The 16,835-nt window shown below is 41.8% G+C and overlaps 1 protein-coding gene across 1 annotated transcript; it reads left to right on the top strand.

Moving 5' to 3' along the window:
- The first annotated feature begins 2,320 nt into the window (after positions 1-2,320).
- Positions 2,321-16,656, top strand: prune2 (prune homolog 2 with BCH domain). The gene is made up of 11 exons (XM_069673486.1): positions 2,321-2,450; positions 5,431-5,497; positions 5,612-5,812; positions 6,061-6,237; positions 8,309-8,411; positions 12,219-12,350; positions 12,467-12,553; positions 13,652-13,750; positions 13,861-13,899; positions 15,456-15,509; positions 15,635-16,656. The coding sequence occupies exons 2-11, from the start codon at positions 5,443-5,445 to the stop codon at positions 15,666-15,668; spliced, it is 981 nt and encodes a 326-aa protein (XP_069529587.1). The 5' UTR covers positions 2,321-2,450; positions 5,431-5,442; the 3' UTR covers positions 15,669-16,656.
- The last annotated feature ends 179 nt before the right edge of the window (positions 16,657-16,835 follow it).

Raw genomic sequence — 16,835 nt, 5'->3', positions numbered from 1 at the left:
GTCAAAGGTCAAAGCTCAAGGTCACTGTGACCTCACAAAACATGTTTCTGGTAATAACTCCAGAATTCCTGCGCTAATTATGATCAAAGTTGGCACAGACGTCCTCTTGGACTCAAGAATGATCTGGTTAGATTTTGGTAATCAAAGGTCAAAGGTCAATGTCACTGTGAAGGCGAAGAGGGATAGAGGATCTTCAGCCATGACAATCTTTTAGATAGCACTGAGCAGCGCTTTCTGTACTCCGACACAACAAACGGCACTTCTCCCTCTTCGTCTTCGTCTTCTCTCACTTCTCTCTCCTTCCTGCAACAACTATGGTGACATTAAAGTAGCATGGCTGCCACAGTGTTTTCAGACACTTATTGTAACGATCTGAGCCTGTCAGTAGCAAAAAAAAAAAGCGCTTTTAGTGGCTGTATATGGGCATATCAATGACTATATATAGATGGACAACGCGTTTCCATCTGCTCCCATTGTACGAAATTGATGCCAAAATAGCCCCTGTGATAGGCGCTGCCATCTTGCGATGGTGACGTCATCTGGAGCCAGAGTCTGCGCAGTAGAGATCAGCGAGTGAAGCGGCTGTAGCCTAACCCAAACGCACTTAACTTACCGAAAAAACAGCAATGATCCTGCACACCGGCGTGTTTAACAGCAGAACAGCTTCTCTGTGTTGGTCTGAGGTTAACGTTCACAGGTATGGAAACTTCAATGACTGTAGTGATTGTTTTAGTTACGTTTCCACTCGCGGATCGTCCTCCACTCTGCTCACCCGGAACTGATCGGCTGCAGGAGCCGAATTTGTCAACAGAGCTGTCAATCATCCTTTTTACAGCATCAAATAACTAACTAAAAATAAACTTGTCAGAAAAATGAACACTTGGACGTAAATCAGCATGATAAGAACTAACTATAATAACAGAAACCATGTTTGAGAAAAATTTATCGGGCATGTATTTTGATTTTATAGTTTGACTCATGTCCCATCTGTTAAAATGGAGGAGGCGAGCTTTATGACCTTCACTGCAGCCAGTCAGCAGGGGGCGCTCGAAATGTTTTGGCTTCACTTTTAGGGAGCTGTCATGTCGTCCATCTTTTTACACGGTCTATGGGGCATATGCCCCGTGCCCCGTTTAGTTTCATTGTATCTCATTTCGCGGCTGCCGGCCGGCGCTCCCTCCTTGAATACTGGATCGATTTCAACAATTGTTATCTCCACTAGTCACTTACGCACAAACACGTGGGAAAATAGGGTCTAGGTTGAAAAATCCTGAAGTTATCCTTTAAGGTGTTGATAATCATGTGTCAAAGCTCTTTATCCGTACTCTCTCCTACTCTGGAAAAATGGTCTCTTAAGTAAGGGCAGCATATTTGTCACTGGAAATTGTTCACTGGAATCACATGATGTATAGTATTATATTATTATAAAACGTACACTTAATACCTTTTGTTTAATAACTCCAACATCTAGAGTCGACACAGACAGAAATGTAACTTCAGCCTGACTAGGTGGCGGAGGCATACGACAGGTTTGTAAGCAGGAATGTAATATCTGTGTCATGATTTACGACAGCAGCTGCATAGCACTGATTAACCAAAGGTTGTTCTCAGGCGTGGTCACACTGATTGGCAACCTTTGTACTAAACAATGATCAAACAATGTGCAAAGGTCGGTCGAGCCGCTCTCTGTCTTCCTGTCTAACTGTGTGGGGACTGAACAGGGGTAAGTGAGGCATTCGGTGAGGTTAGACCCGCGGAGAAAACAATGCCTGTGTCCACATAGAAGGAGAGCATGTGTAGGTAGTATTGATTTAATCTGCTTTGTGGTTCAAGTTAGCTTGTTTGAGGGTTGAAAAGTTCAGTTGTAATGTCGAATATAAAAGACACATTTGAAGTTGCTTTAGTGGAATGGATATAGGAAGATATTTGCTTTGGATCAGACGCTATTTTCTCACCAGCATGAGGTAAAGTGAGTGAATATTATCAGCGCATGAAGCTGAGAATGTTCTCGCTTATTGCTATTTTTTACCCTGGGGGCTAATAAAATGTTGTAGCAGCACAGCCAGGCTCACAAATCTACTGTCAGGCTTTAATAGCAGTCCCACACTCCTCTGTGGTAATAATAACACAACGTCGCCTACACATACACACACAGTTTATCCCCTCCAGTCGAGGATGATAATAATATCACACATACGCACCCTCCTATAGCCCCATTCACTTGCACTGCCTGAGGAGGCTGCTGTGCTCAGAGCTGCTGTAGCAGGTGATCGCCCTTATTTGGTAGCAGCCCGGATCATGTGACCACAAAATGGTGGAAGCTGTGAGCTGTTTGTAAGCTGAGCATCTCCACCGAGAGGGCTGGAAGCAGGAAATAGGCAGGGATCCTGGAAGTACATCCATGATCTGAGACGCAACCAGGACAGAGAATCCCGAGCCCCAGCAGTGTGGTGAGTAGATCGATGCTTTGTTGTTCTGTGGAGATTAAAAGAAGAGAAAGAGGGGGATATGTTCTTGTGTTTTTTTTTTTTTCTTCCTCACAGCCAGCAGACAGGAAGCAAGAGAGTGAGGGAGGGGCTGCTGTCATCAGCACTGTGGTCCTGTGCTGTGGATGTGAGGATGCACAAAACAGCTGATGCTCATTTTGTTTTTCTGCTTTGTAGGAGCGTGTTTGACTTTCACCTTTCTTATCTGTGTGTGTTCATAAGCGCGTGTGTACATATCTCTGTGTACCGTCACCATGACAGTACAGGAATCAGCAGGTTTTTTTCTCCCTGCTACGTCTTCCTTATTCCAGGCGGAGTGTGCAGACGAGGAACGAGGATGTTTCTTTTTCACGCACACGTGACTCACTGTGAATTTGCATCTCTGTCCAATCTGTGCGCGGCCGAGCGTGCAGTCATTCGCTTTGAATCAGCACTGGGGAAAGACAGAGAGGAGAGGGGGGAAGAGCTTGGCATGATGTAACAAGCCCCCCCCCCCCCCCCCCCCCCCCCTCCACCCCCTCCTCTGCCCGACCCTCAGCATCCTCCCCCCCTTCTCCGGTTTGAATGGGAGGATTATTTGCAGAGGAAGATGACCTTTAACCTCCAAATGTTTCTCATTTCTCTCCTCCCTCCTCCTCCTCCTCTCTCCCCTCACCACCTTAATGCTCTTGCCTTTACTCCTCTTGTTCTTCGATTACATTGGAAATCTATGTGTTAAAGAGAACCAATAACGTAAAATCAATACTGTGTTTAGGGGGGTAGTGGTGCTTCGTAGTGTAGCCCAACCAGTACTGGATTATTGAGGCCGATGCTGTTGCTGATATTTGTAGTTTTAAATCAGATTAAGACATACTGGCAGAAAGTTCAACAGCAGTGTTGACACGGATCCTTTAGACGGGTTTTTGGTGACCTACTTTAAACCAAATAGGACATTTTACTGTCAAATAAATTTGTCAGTGCTCACAGGTGGACAAACCTTCACGTAATGTTGAAGCTGTTCTTTAAATGACCTCAAACCTGGTGTGTTATATCTTCTTTCATATCTCTCGTAACGTTTGGACGCATACGCGCATATTTCGGAGTTGCCTTACCTAACCTAACCTTGGAGGCGGCCCAACGGAAAAATGAGGAAGAACAGGCTGTAGATGAAGCCAGCTGATGTTTGCAACATTCATTGAGGGCTATTACAAAAACAAAAGGCAGTGCAACGTGTCACATAAGGACGGGATGAATGTTGACAATTAATGAAGTGGCCACCAAACAGTTTCCTAATGAAAGGTGCCCGATGCTGTCCAAACAGAAGTGCGCACACAGGTGGTATATGGGGTCACAGATACCAGCATATCAGCGAAAAACAAACGTGACAAAAGTTTTTATTGACGGAGGAAACAGTCACATCCTTGACTTCAATGACACCAAGTATACTGCAATATAGAAACAGTCCATTTCCTGTTAAGGTGTTGAAAATGGCACTTCAGGCGAGCAGGTTAAGCTCAGTCGGAGGAGAAAGCCCTGCATGTACAGAGACACAGCCCTCGCTGGGTTCGACCAACCCCCGGCCCTTTGGTGCATGTCTACCCCTTCCTCTTCCCATGTTTCCTGTCTATCATCAGCTGTCCGTTCATTAAAGGCAAAAGGCCAACAAATAATCAACAACAAAAAATGCCACTTGTACAGTGAAAAGTACATTTAGAAACATTCATCAATCCAGCCGTTATCTATACTGCTTATCCTGTTCAGGGTCGCCGATTGGCTGGAGCCAATCCCTGCTGTCGTTGGGCGAGAGGCGGGTGCATCTGGACAGGTCGCCAGTCAATCACAGGGCCGACACATAGAGACCAATGACTGTATATATAGATGGATGACGCGTCTCCATCCGCTCTCATTGTATGGAATTGATGCCAAAATAGCCCCCGTGGCGGGCGCTGCCATCTTGCGATGGCGAGATAATTTGGCTGCAGGAGCCGGATTTGTCAACAGAGCTGTCAATCATCCTTTTTACAGCATCAAATAACTAATTAAAAGTAAACTTGTCAGAAAAATGAACACTTGGACGTAAATCAGCATGATAAGAAGTAACTATTATGACTTGAGAAAAATTTATTTGGCGTGTATTTTGATTTTATAGTTGAGCCATCTGTTAACATGGAGGAGGCGGGCTTTATGACCTATACTGCAGCCAGTCAGCAGGGGGCGCTCGAAATGTTTTGGCTTCACTTTTAGGGAGCTGCCATCTTTCTGTACAGTCTGTGACAGAGACAGACAACCTTTCACACCCACACCTACGGGGAATTTAGAGTCACCAATGAAGCTCACGAGCATGTTGGACTGTGGGAAGAAGCCGGAATATCGGAGGGAACTCGTTCATGCACTCCACACATGTGCGTAATAGGAATTGAACCAGGAACCTTTAGCTGTGACCACTTCAACACCATGCAGCCCATTTAGAAACATGTTATAAATGTAGAACAAGTGGCTTTCTGATGATATAAGTTATTGGATATTAATGTGTAAATGGCCTTTTACCATTGCAGTGGGTTGAGATGGCGCTTACTTAAAGTCATGTAAAGCCAGTTGTGTGTGTAAAGTGCAAAATTACAACATGATCTCAAGGAACCTGATCATATAGGGCAGGTCTAGACGGTCCTTGTTTATTTATAATACTTGACATTTTTAACTGTTTCATACACGGTTGCGTGGTTCAATCTTCATCATCCCCAAATGTATCCTTATAAGTAATACTCGAGCTTAGTTTTAAAGTTGGCTCATGCTTTGGCAATTTTGATTTCGACTTGTTTTCCTCAGATATTATTCCTGTTTTTAAATCATTAAAATGTGGAGGACTCGCAGGCGGTGCACTGCAGCACACAATAGTCTGGATATTCTCCAGGCTGGCTCTCGTGTCATAAGAGCCAATTTAATAACTGTAATTATCTCCTCACAGGTCCTCCAGGGGATGGACCTGGCATCAGAGAGCAAAATGAACTCTGAGGGGGGCGAAGGCCGACCAGGTGAGCCTGACTCAACCGACGCACAGATTAAACACAATCAAAACAATTAGAAAGAAACTGTTGCTAACTGCTGTACGACCCACGAGAATAACCTTTTTATGTTTTATTTTATAGTCCCTCCTACCTCTCTACCTCTGCAAGGAGGTGCCACTCAGAGAAAGAAGCTCTCCGCACCTCGCATCAGCCTGTCACTGGACCAGAGCGAGGACGACCTCGGGGAGACGCCGGACGATCTCGACATTAACGTGGACGACCTCGACACGCCTGATGAGGGGGATTACCTGGACTACACGGACCATGAAATGGACTGGGAAGGTGGGTCATTCAACGTATCCTGAAGCATCATGATCCTGAAGGACATTTGTGACCTGAAAAAACAGTGTTCACAATAACATAAATGATGGCTGGATTCCAATTAGCTGCTTCAGTTTCAGGGTCCTGGTACATACACACACCTGAGCATAACAGCGCTATCATTAAGACTTTTCCTGCTATATCAACTTAAAATGTCAGTCATTAAACGAGGCCTGTAACACAGTATTTTGTCTTGTTTCTGATATCAGACCCCAACGCAGCCAGTAGGAGTGGAATAAGTGAGCCTTACCATCCGATCCCGACGTACAGCGCTGAGGAGGAGCGCCAGGACGGCAAACTATGGAGGACGGTCGTCATCGGGGAGCAGGAGCACCGCATCAACATGAAGATCATCGAGCCGTACATGAGAGTCATCTCCCATGGAGGTGAATGTTACGTCCTGCTCGAACACAACCTGTGTTTACAGGAGCCTGTCTTAAAACCCTCACACGCCCTAAAAGTCATTATCTCTAGAGTACTCAATCACAGTCACCTTCTGCTTTAAGCTAGCTGCCGCTACGTCCGGCTAACGAGACAGCACGACGATGTCTCATTTTGGAAATGCCTCCTCTTACCTCGGAGGACAGCCAGCCCAAAAATAAGGAAGTACACGCTGTAGATGGAGCCAACTGATGACTTTTACATCATCCTGCTGCTGTCAGAGAGGGAGCTTTTCACAAAATAAACACAGTGGAAAATTTGAAGTCCAATTTTCACGTCCTCTTGTCCTCTTCACATGTCCTCACATAAGAGCAATTAGATTCAAGTTGAAAATTGGCAAAGTAGCCACTTGACAGTAGCATACCCTGTGTGTTTAATGAAGAGTGCCTGCTGATGTCCAAAACATCTCTCTTTAAGTATATTCACCGACAAGTGTCCATTTAAAGTGATAATCTGGAAGATTTTAATTTAAATAAATGTCTGTTAAGTCACTCTCTATCGCCGAATGAGGTAACACAATGGTGATTGAGCCTATGGCCCACTAATGAAGGCCTTTGCATTTGCAGTTTAACATATTTTTATGGTCTGAGTGTCTGTGACAAGCGGCGCCCAGTTAGTGACGCGTTTTCCATCACCCAGCAGTGGTTGGTCTGCCAGAGAGGGTAGGCGGAGCTAAGCGGCTGCTTTTCCGCTCTCTGCAAGTGTTGCGAGTAAACAGTAATCTACTATGGCTGAACAAACAAAGAAAAGATGGATGACTACAGATACAACTTCAAAAATAAGTGAAAATCCAAAGAAAAGAAACAAATTCGACGCTCAGATGAAGGCAAGGCGACCATCAGAGAGGAAAATCAAGAGTTGCAAACGGAGCCAACCGTTGACGTCACACATGCAACACTGTCTGGATATCTGTGAAGGGTGCTCCCACAATTATAGTTTATCGCCACAGGTGCCGCCAAAGAGAACGAAACTGAGATCTTCAGGATTACCACTTTAAAGGAAAAACACAAATAGTGTGAAAAGATGTTTGCAGTTGTTTCAATAAGAAGTCAGTGAATGGTTTGGGTATAAAATGATGCAAACCATTTCTTGCAACCTTCACCAGAAGATTAGCGTCACCAAAACTTCCTCATGTCTGACATAAAGTAAAAAAATGCCCTTCATATTTAGCTAAAGCCCAAAGAGAAATCTTCAGATGTCTTTTTTTCTGTCTAACAGTCGAACTCCCAAAGATACTGAGTTTAAAACCACAGAGGACATTATAGCAAATCCTCACATCATGAAACAAAAACCAAAACATTTTAGAAAATGTTGCTTGAAAAATTGAGCATTTATTCAGACGGATCTTTTTATTTCTCGTCAGTTGAATAACTGTTCAATCAACTCCTGATTTCAGCACTATAACACAACAAATAAAGGAAGCCTTCTGTAGCTGCATTAAGACCTGCGTCTTTAATTTAGTCCAGACTGAGTCACACCATATTAGTTTCACAGGCAGGGGCCTCATCTCTCTCTCTTCTCTGTGGGGCCTTCTTAAACCCAGGGGGCATGAGCTGCACCCTGGTAAGCTTGTGTCTTAAATAAGCACTCACATTATCACCATTATGGGTGGAAATCAGCCCCCCACACATGGCAGGTAGTGCTTTTTCTCCCCCTGTGCTGTGGGCTTAAGTGAAACATAGCCGTCCTATGGAAACAGAGACGTCCATCCCCGAACAGTCAATATCACCAGCTCTGTCATTTAGATAAAAGACCCTCTGTCTGAGTGACACCAAATCTGGTAATGACGGGGTTGGTGAATAAAAGGAAATTATATTATTCTGAATAGTAGAGAGGAAACAGGATAGAGAGAGACGGACGGACAAAAGAGACACAGATTGGCTGATGAAATGAACACAAAAGAGGAAAATAAGAAAGCAATCAAGTTATGAAAACTATGCTAATGAAGGCCGTGAAGTGCTCTTCAGCAACAAGGTCAACTTCACTTACTTAATATTTTTATGTGTTTTTATCAAGGCTACTACGGCAACGGAGTGAATGCCATCATAGTGTTTGCTGCCTGTTTCCTGCCAGACAGTGACAGCGAGGACTACCACGAAATAATGGAGAACCTCTTCCTGTGAGTATCTAACTGCAGTCTCTAACACATTTTTAATGAGTCATTTACGTTTTCATTTTTTTTTTTCATCACAGTCAGTAATGAATTCAGACTCAGTTAACAAAAACAGTTACAGTAATCACAGTAATTATGTAGAAACATTAGTTTGCTCAACAAAGTATGACAAAAACCATGAAAATAGTATCAATGTTGGAATAAACCCCAATCGCCCTTAAGGTCGCAAACAAGGCTAAGAATCTGCTTCCATAGTAGCTAGCTAGCTAGCTAGCTTTGTGAGTTTACAACGCTACACTCTAGGCTACATGCTAACGTCAACAAGCTACGTCACTTACAATTTGAGCATGCTAATGTTTAACAGGTATAATGTTTACCATATTCACCAACCTAGTTGTCTGTATTAGCGTGTTGGCTTGTCGTTAAAGTCGCAAACAAGGCTAAGAGTCTGCCTCCATGCTAGCAACCTTGTGAGTCTACAAAACTGCACTCCAGGATGCTAACGTCAACAAGCTATGTCACTTAGAATTTGAGCTTGCTAATGTTTACAAGGTATAATGTTTACCATATTCACCAACCTAGTTGTCTGTATTAGCGTGTTGGCTTGGTAATGTTTGCTAATATGCAATAAGCATGATGTTATTACTATAGCAAGTATTTGATCATTTACTAAATTAATAAATAAATTGGAATTATGTCTTGATAATGTGCTGAATAAAAATGCAGTTAATCATCAAAGTTAGTTTCTATCCTGACTGGACAATGTATAAACTTTAAGGCTAAGTCATGATACTGTAGCATTGCGGTGTAGCTAGACGGAGGGAGGAAGAACGAGGAAGAGGTGATGTGCATTGCTAGCTCAAAAGAGCCCAGGTCTTTTCTGTCTTGTTGCAGCAACAGCTAACCCAAGGTTGCTAAGTGCTTTCCAGCTTAACTCTCGCTCGCTAAACATACGTCTACTTCCCTGGAACGCCGAACTCCCGCTTAAAAGTAGCTTTATAGCAATAACTCCGTCTATCCTCCTCCTGGAACTACTTCTTAGCCAATCACCCACTATGGTGGACACCTCCCTCAAAAAAACAAACAACAGCAACATAAGCAGTAACTTATACCCAGCGTTACAATACATTTCACTCAAAAACAAAAATGCTAACCTTGTGGTGGTGCTAAAATACCAATGTGATGGCTCAACAAAATCAAGCATGTCATTGCCATACCTAAAGCTATGCTGCTAGCATGGCTAGAAACTATTGAATATGTTGTCAAACGGTCATTCATGGTACCAGAGGAAAAAGCCATGATCTCGGGCAATTCTTATGTTTTTATCTAAGTACTTCAGGTTGATTTTTTTAATAAATGAATAAATCATCGATATATTTTTATAGCCAAAAGATGCTAAAGCACATTAGCATTGCCACTGTGAGCATGTAAGCATCCTATCACTTTTAGCTTAACGTAGCTGTGTGCCTACAGTCTTACAGAGATGTTAAGGCTTTTTGATCTTAGGTTCTATATCGTTTAAGACTTTATGCCATCTCCTTTGAATTTATACAAAGCAAACACAGAGGGGCCTATCAACACACTTCATGGTATTTAGCATATCCAGAATGCTTCCTAATTCTCAGTCACGGCCTCCCTGAGGAGGAAGAACCCTCACAAAACAGTGATCGAAATGATAGTCTAGCCTGAGACCACCATGTTGATATCTTTACTGTTTGCTGGCCCAGTCGCATTTCATGCTTGGACAGTGTGGTTGGGATCCCACAGGCTGTTCTGTGAAAGATATTGAGTAAGCTGGCATATCTGAGAGTTTTGGATAGAAATGAAAGGGGGATAACCGTGGCATCTGCAGTTTGTGATGCCAAATGGCTCGAGGTCTGAATCCGTTGCGAGGAGGAGTTAGCTATAGCTGGGTGGTCAATGGTATGCATGCTTGATGTCAGTGGGAGAGGATCACAATAGTCAGGAAACAGAGTGGATCTTCAGTGTTGTAAGCTGGAGAATGACATTGGATCAGAAGGAAAAGAGTCAAACTGAGCTCAAAGTCGTTGAAGTTAGTGGAGTTATTGAGGAAACTAGAAGGACTGTGTTTGCCGAGGATGTTCAACTTTACTTTCAAAGCAGGCGACAAAGTTCCCTGCTGCGTGAGAAGTTGTGGGGGGGGTTGAGGAGAGAAATGAGAAAGAGATAACAGCTTCTTTTGGTGTGAATCCTTGAATTGGATTTGAGAAAAGGTAGAATTTTGATTGAGCTGCTGAGATGGATGCAGAGAAGGAAAAAAAGAAGAAATTCAAAGCAAAACAGTTCATCCGTGAAGCAAGAGTCGTACCAATTTCTCGTAGCTGCGTCAGAAGAAAGAATTTTGAAAAATGCTGCTGGTGTTTCAAATACAGAGTAACGCTGTATGTATCTCCTATTTTCTCTGTTGTTGGTGTTCAGATTAAAAAAACATGGGTGTGCAGCTCTTGCTCAGGAATTTCAGCGTCCTGACGTCAGTTACTGTGAAAATGTTGGGTTTCTTTGGAATCTAGCAGATGGGTTTAGGCTACTGTTTTGGGTGATTATTTTATGGACAGACAAAGAAGATATAATCAAAGTTGATCTATAAAGTAACCAGTGGTTTTGTCATATGAATATTTGCTATTTGTCATTATGTATTTAAGAAGTAGAAAACCAAATTAATTAAAAGTGTTTAAACATTACGGCATACTTAAAGATTTCAACAACTATTGGTTGGATTCCCATTAAATGTAAAGAAATACACTTTCCATAGAGGTTGAATCCTACTGACTTTTACACTTACACCACCGTGAGGTTGTCACTTTTGCTTAGCACGTCTTGGATGGATCACTGTGCAATTTGGTAGTGACATACATGCCCTCTACAGGATACATTGTTAAAACAATTCATATTTATCCATGCATTATTTAAGATAGCTGCATAATGACATTCCAAACAGCCTCAGCTGTACATAGTTTTGAGTTGCAATTAGCGAACAATAGCATGCTAACAGGCTAGATAGGCATAGCGAAAAAAGAGACCTGCAAATTATGAGCCTATTGATATTGTGAGGATGTTAGCATACTGATGTTAACATATAAGCTGTGTCACAATCCAAGGGCTGCATCCTTCGAAGTCTATACTTGAAGGCCGATTGCGTCACAGCGGCGCATCGAAGGCCGTTCCAATTCGAAGACTCCTTCAGATGCGGCTGACAAATGTGTCCTCCTTTTCCCGTGCCGCAAAGGATCCAATGTATCCTGAGATTCTTAGGCGGCAGAAGAATAAACTTTTAAATGTTAAAAGTTTTTAGTTTCAACTCAATTGAATAGCTAGCGTTACACATGTTCAAGATAACAAAAGGGCCCTTGAAACAAATTACCTTTAAAATAATAGGTTAAGTTACGTGACGTTAGTTATGCTAGCTAGTTAGCCCGCTAGCTACCTGTTGTTAGGTGACAGCAGCAGCGTTTGGTGACGCAAAGGTAAAGGCGGGAACAGCTGGTGACGCAAACAGGAAATCCTCCGTAGACCAGACTGTCTCATTTCAGTTCGGCTTTAACGGTCCACACAGGCTACGAATGCCACATCCCCCGTAGACCGCCTCCTTCAAAGGATGCAGCCTCTGGATTGAGACACAGCTATTGTGCATAAAGTCTGTATAAAGAAACATATAACACTTTTTGGTCAGATTACAATCCAGCTGATATTTCCAGAAAAAAAAGCTGCTAATCCTCCCTATAGGGTAGAAGCCAACATTAAGATTTTTTAAAGAAAAATTATATAACTATCTGTGTGTGTGTTTGTCTTCAGTTATGTGATCAGCACACTGGAGCTGATGGTCGCAGAGGACTACATGATCGTGTATCTGAATGGAGCCACACCGCACAGAAGAATGCCTGGCCTCGGCTGGCTGAAGAAATGCTATCAGATGATAGACAGAAGGTCTTTCCTGTTCACTTACGCCTGTTATGTAGCATTTTTCTCCATGAATGAAGATTGATAATGAGCTTGAACACGGACACAAACACACCTAATCTGTGAATCTGTGTCTTCTGCAGGCTCAGAAAGAATTTGAAATCGTTCATCATTCTCCATCCGTCATGGTTTATCAGGACCATTCTAGCCATTACCAAGCCCTTCATCAGGTAAAAATGCTGTTTTTACTTGCTATGCTAGCTATTTGTACAATCGTGGTTCCCAGAGGATACATTTTAATGACTTGTGGTTGACTCTCTAGAAGCATGATGGTTACTTTTTTCCCCTAGAAATGTATAGGGCATCTCACAATTTTGTTTTATCATTATATTGCTTTCCAGTTGATCAGAAACTGAAAAGACTATGAAAATCGGGAGGGACACTTGCTATATTTAAAGTTAAAACAACATATATGATGACTAATTACCTACCGTTACACAACAGCTAATTAGCATTTAAACACTTCCAGTCACACTGTATAATTTCCTTTAAATAGTGTTACAGGTTACTTAAAATTCCTAGCTTATGTTATTAAGCAAAATATCATGTTAGCTTACTAACTGTAATGTTAGCTAGCTAACAGTCGTGTTAGCTAGGACGTGGTTTAATGCTAACGCTGGCTGTGACTTAGCTGTTGGTACTGAATGAGTTGTCATGTAATTTTACCTTTAACACGGCAGATGTCCCTCAACATTTTAACCATAGGCTACTTTGTCTTCACAGCTTTTTGCAGAGCAATTGCTAAAGTGGTGAAATTATGATGATTTTTCATAAACCTTAAGTTAGCAAACCCAAATTTGAGCATCCAACACTGAGCATGAGGTCAGAGGACAATTGCCGCCGAGTTTTGTGACCAAGTACCAGGAAAATGAATGACTTTCCCATAAGCCTAATCTGTGTTTAGTACTTATAACCAAATAGTGGTATGCTAACATGCTAAATCAAGATTTTGAGCATGTTGAATATCTAGCATATTTGCATTGTCATTGTTTGCATATGTTCGCATGCTGACATAAGCATTTAGCTCATGCACTTCTGTAGTCAAACTGAGTCTCAGAGAACAGCAAGCATGGTTTTAAAAACGTGTCTATGGGTTCATTGGCCTTCTGTTGAAGAGTTATGACTGTTGTTTCTCTTTTGAAAGATAACAGACCATATTTTTTCTTCCTCTGATGCCAAGCCAGTTACTTCCACCATACTTTTTATGTGCCTGTCATTACACTTGTACTTGTTTTTATGTGCGCGTGTCCATGTTGCTCTTGTCCCAGCGCCAAGTTCAGCAGTAAGATAAAGTATGTGACCAGTCTGGATGAGCTGCAGGAACTCATCCCCATGGACAGCATCCAGATTCCAGAGTGCATCATTAGGTAAGTCCCTCCGAGCCCCAAAACTATGCACCGCCCCCACCTCCTTCAAGCCTGAGTTGTCTTTTTAAATGACTTTATATTCATCTTGCCATTTGACCCCTCACCTCTAGACTCGACAAGGAACTGAAGGAAGCCTCGGAGAGCTCAAAGTAAGCACCGACTCTCCTGTCTCTCATTACATCTCTCTGCGGAGGCAGTGGCCTCTGCCTCAGTTTTATCCTTGGCTGGAGCGCTCGTTTATCAGATGGCTCACTTTTAGATCTTCTGTTGGATGAGGACCAATTGGATTTGGCTACGGTTGCAATTACAGGAAGGAGACATTGAAAAAAAGATGCAAAAGATGCTAAATGCATCACTTTCATCTCATTTATCATTACTGTAAAATAAATGAGCCTGTCCTTATTGCACAGTGATCTATTACACTGATAATAAATGCATGTACTGTAAAATTCACATTCATCTCTTGCCATTTTCCTCTGACATAACGCTCAGGGTGGGAATGCAGTGATCATGTCTTAGTTTGTAAGTGGTAGAAATGAAGGAAATATAGATAATTTTACCATTTCCTGATTGATACGCAACTGATAAGACAATGAGTAGTAAAAATCCTGAGGGACTTTGGGCCAAATTTTAAGATATCAAAACATATTTTATTAGTCATTAGCCACCTTTAGATAACAGCTAATGTTAGCAAGCCAGCTCTTAGCTAATATCCAATAGCTGGGAAGTGAATACTGAATACTAAGATAACCTATTCTGTTTGAGTACTATAGGAAAGGCTTTATTAGCTAACAGCAGTTTAGCTAGGAAGTGGTTAAATGTTAGCTGTTGTCTGATGGAAAGTAATGGGTTATCAAATATGTTCTTTTTTCTACAAAGATGAGTCTGTTTATATCTTTCATATATTATAGCACTTTGAAAAACTAATGTTATCATTCAGCCTCCTCCTAGCTAATATCCAATAGCTGACTGCAGTCAAGATGACCTATTGTGGTTGAACACTATCGGAAAGACTTTATTAGCTAACAGCAATTTAGCTAGGAAGTGGTTTAATGCAAACGTTAGCTGTTGTCTGATAGGAAGTAATGGGTTATCAATTAGTCTGTGTTGTTTTTACAACGTCAAGTCTTTTTATATCTTTCCTTTCATATATTATAGCATTTAGCCATCTCATAGCTAATATCCAATAGCTGGGAAGTGACTGCAGTCTAGGTTACCTATTGTAGTTTGATACTATAGGAAATGCTTTATTAGCTAACAGCATTTAGCCAGGAAGTGGTTCAGTGTTAGCTGTTGTCTGACGGAAAGTAATCAGTTATCAAAATATGTTGTTTTTACAAAGTTAAGTCTGTTTACAGCTTTCCTTTCATGTATTACAGCATGTTGACAAACTAATTTTAGCATTTACCAGCTTCCTAGCTAACAGTTATATTAGCTAGGAGGTGGCTACATGGCCTGATGTCCCTCCTGATTTGTCTTTTAAGGGATTAAAATGATAATGATCAGATTTTCTATATTTAAACGACTGACAACATGAAACAGTATGACACATAGCATTTGAGCTCCCCACCCTGAGCGTCAAAGGAACATGGCTGCAATAGGAATAATTGTGCCTTAAATCACAAGTCTTAAGTTTAATAAATACCAGTGCATTGCAACTATATATTCTGCTCTAACAACCCCTTCGTTTTTTCTCTCATTCAAGAGTGAATAGTTTTCTTCTGGGACCGGAGCCAGCAGCGGCAGCAGGCAGAACAGAGTAAGTCCTCTTCGACGTTTAAATTCACACACACAAGAGAAATGGCCTGGTGTCAGAAATCTGTCACCCATACATAAACATAGCCGTCTTTAATGTCTCTGTTTTGTTCTTTTTCGTCTTCGCAGCAGACCAAACGCAGCCGGTGCCAGCAGCTCCTAAACCCAAACATCCAAAATGGATGGGTCACCTCAATGTTCAGAAGTCACTGTTGTATTTTACGGGTGAAGCTGGAAGTCAAATGCTTATTCAGCTAGTGTGTGTGTGAACGTGTGTGTGTGTGTGTTACAGTGGTTGCCAATAAGTCACTGGAGTTTAATATGAAAACTTACAATCGTACACTCAGAGTTATATCTCATTCTTTACGGCTGCTGTAGCATCTTCTGTACCTTAAACTTACAATCCAGAGGAACTATATAGTCAAGTGTGACGCTTGGCAGCACCTCCAGAGTAGCATCACTGTTCACGGTAGGGTAGGAAATGCAATTACACACCAGACAGTGCACTGCGCAAAATCCATTTGTAGAGTCGATAGTGTTTGTAGTTCTGTGCATGAGAAGCAGTGAAGCAATAATATCATCCTTTACTGGTTACACGCTCTCAGTATTTCAGATAAATAAGCAACCTGTGTGTCAGCAACTTACAATAAAAGCACAAGGTTTCTGCCAAAAAAAGACAAACCTTGTGCCATAGATGACCAAGTATTGCTCTCAAGCAATCCAATTCTCTGTCTTACTTAATATTGTTCTACAAATGGGAAATAAAACTACATATAGATATTTTATCTTTATAGAGTCTCTAAAGCCAAGCAGGAATAGGTTCAATATAAAGTGCAATGTGAGAGCATGTCTTTCTAGCTCCGCAGATGTGTGTGTGTTTACAGTCTGTCAAATACGTTAACATCATCTCTTCAGCTTCTCCTGCATCGTCAGGATGAAACCTCAGAAGAACATAAAGATGGGATTTCTGTAAAGCACAATATCTTCTGTGTGTGTGTGTGTGTGTCTCCACACGCATGTGTTTGTTCGTGCACCAGTGCATGTCCTTTCATAGATAACTGACGCTCCCCTTACACGAGTCTTCTTCTGTGGTGTGTTGAGGATGTTCAGAGCAATTATGGATCACTGTCTAGTAATTCAATAAAAATAGACTGAAGTCTGAGCTCTGTTTTCTGTCATCATTCTCAATCGTGTTTGATTCGTGATGATTGCGACTAAACGATGAAATTTGAAGCATTTTTTCAAGATTTTATTTGAACACTTTTTAAAATTCGATGTCAGCAAACACTTGGGAGTATAGAAAAGCAAGAGAAATAGCAGGTTTAATCAC

Source organism: Semicossyphus pulcher, unplaced genomic scaffold (assembly GCF_022749685.1).
Source record: "Semicossyphus pulcher isolate SPU_LCO1_2020_fin unplaced genomic scaffold, fSemPul1.0.p SCAF_22, whole genome shotgun sequence".
Taxonomy (NCBI): domain Eukaryota; kingdom Metazoa; phylum Chordata; class Actinopteri; order Labriformes; family Labridae; genus Semicossyphus; species Semicossyphus pulcher.
The sequence above is the reverse complement of the archived record's forward strand: the minus strand, read 5'-3'. Positions and strand labels throughout refer to the sequence as shown.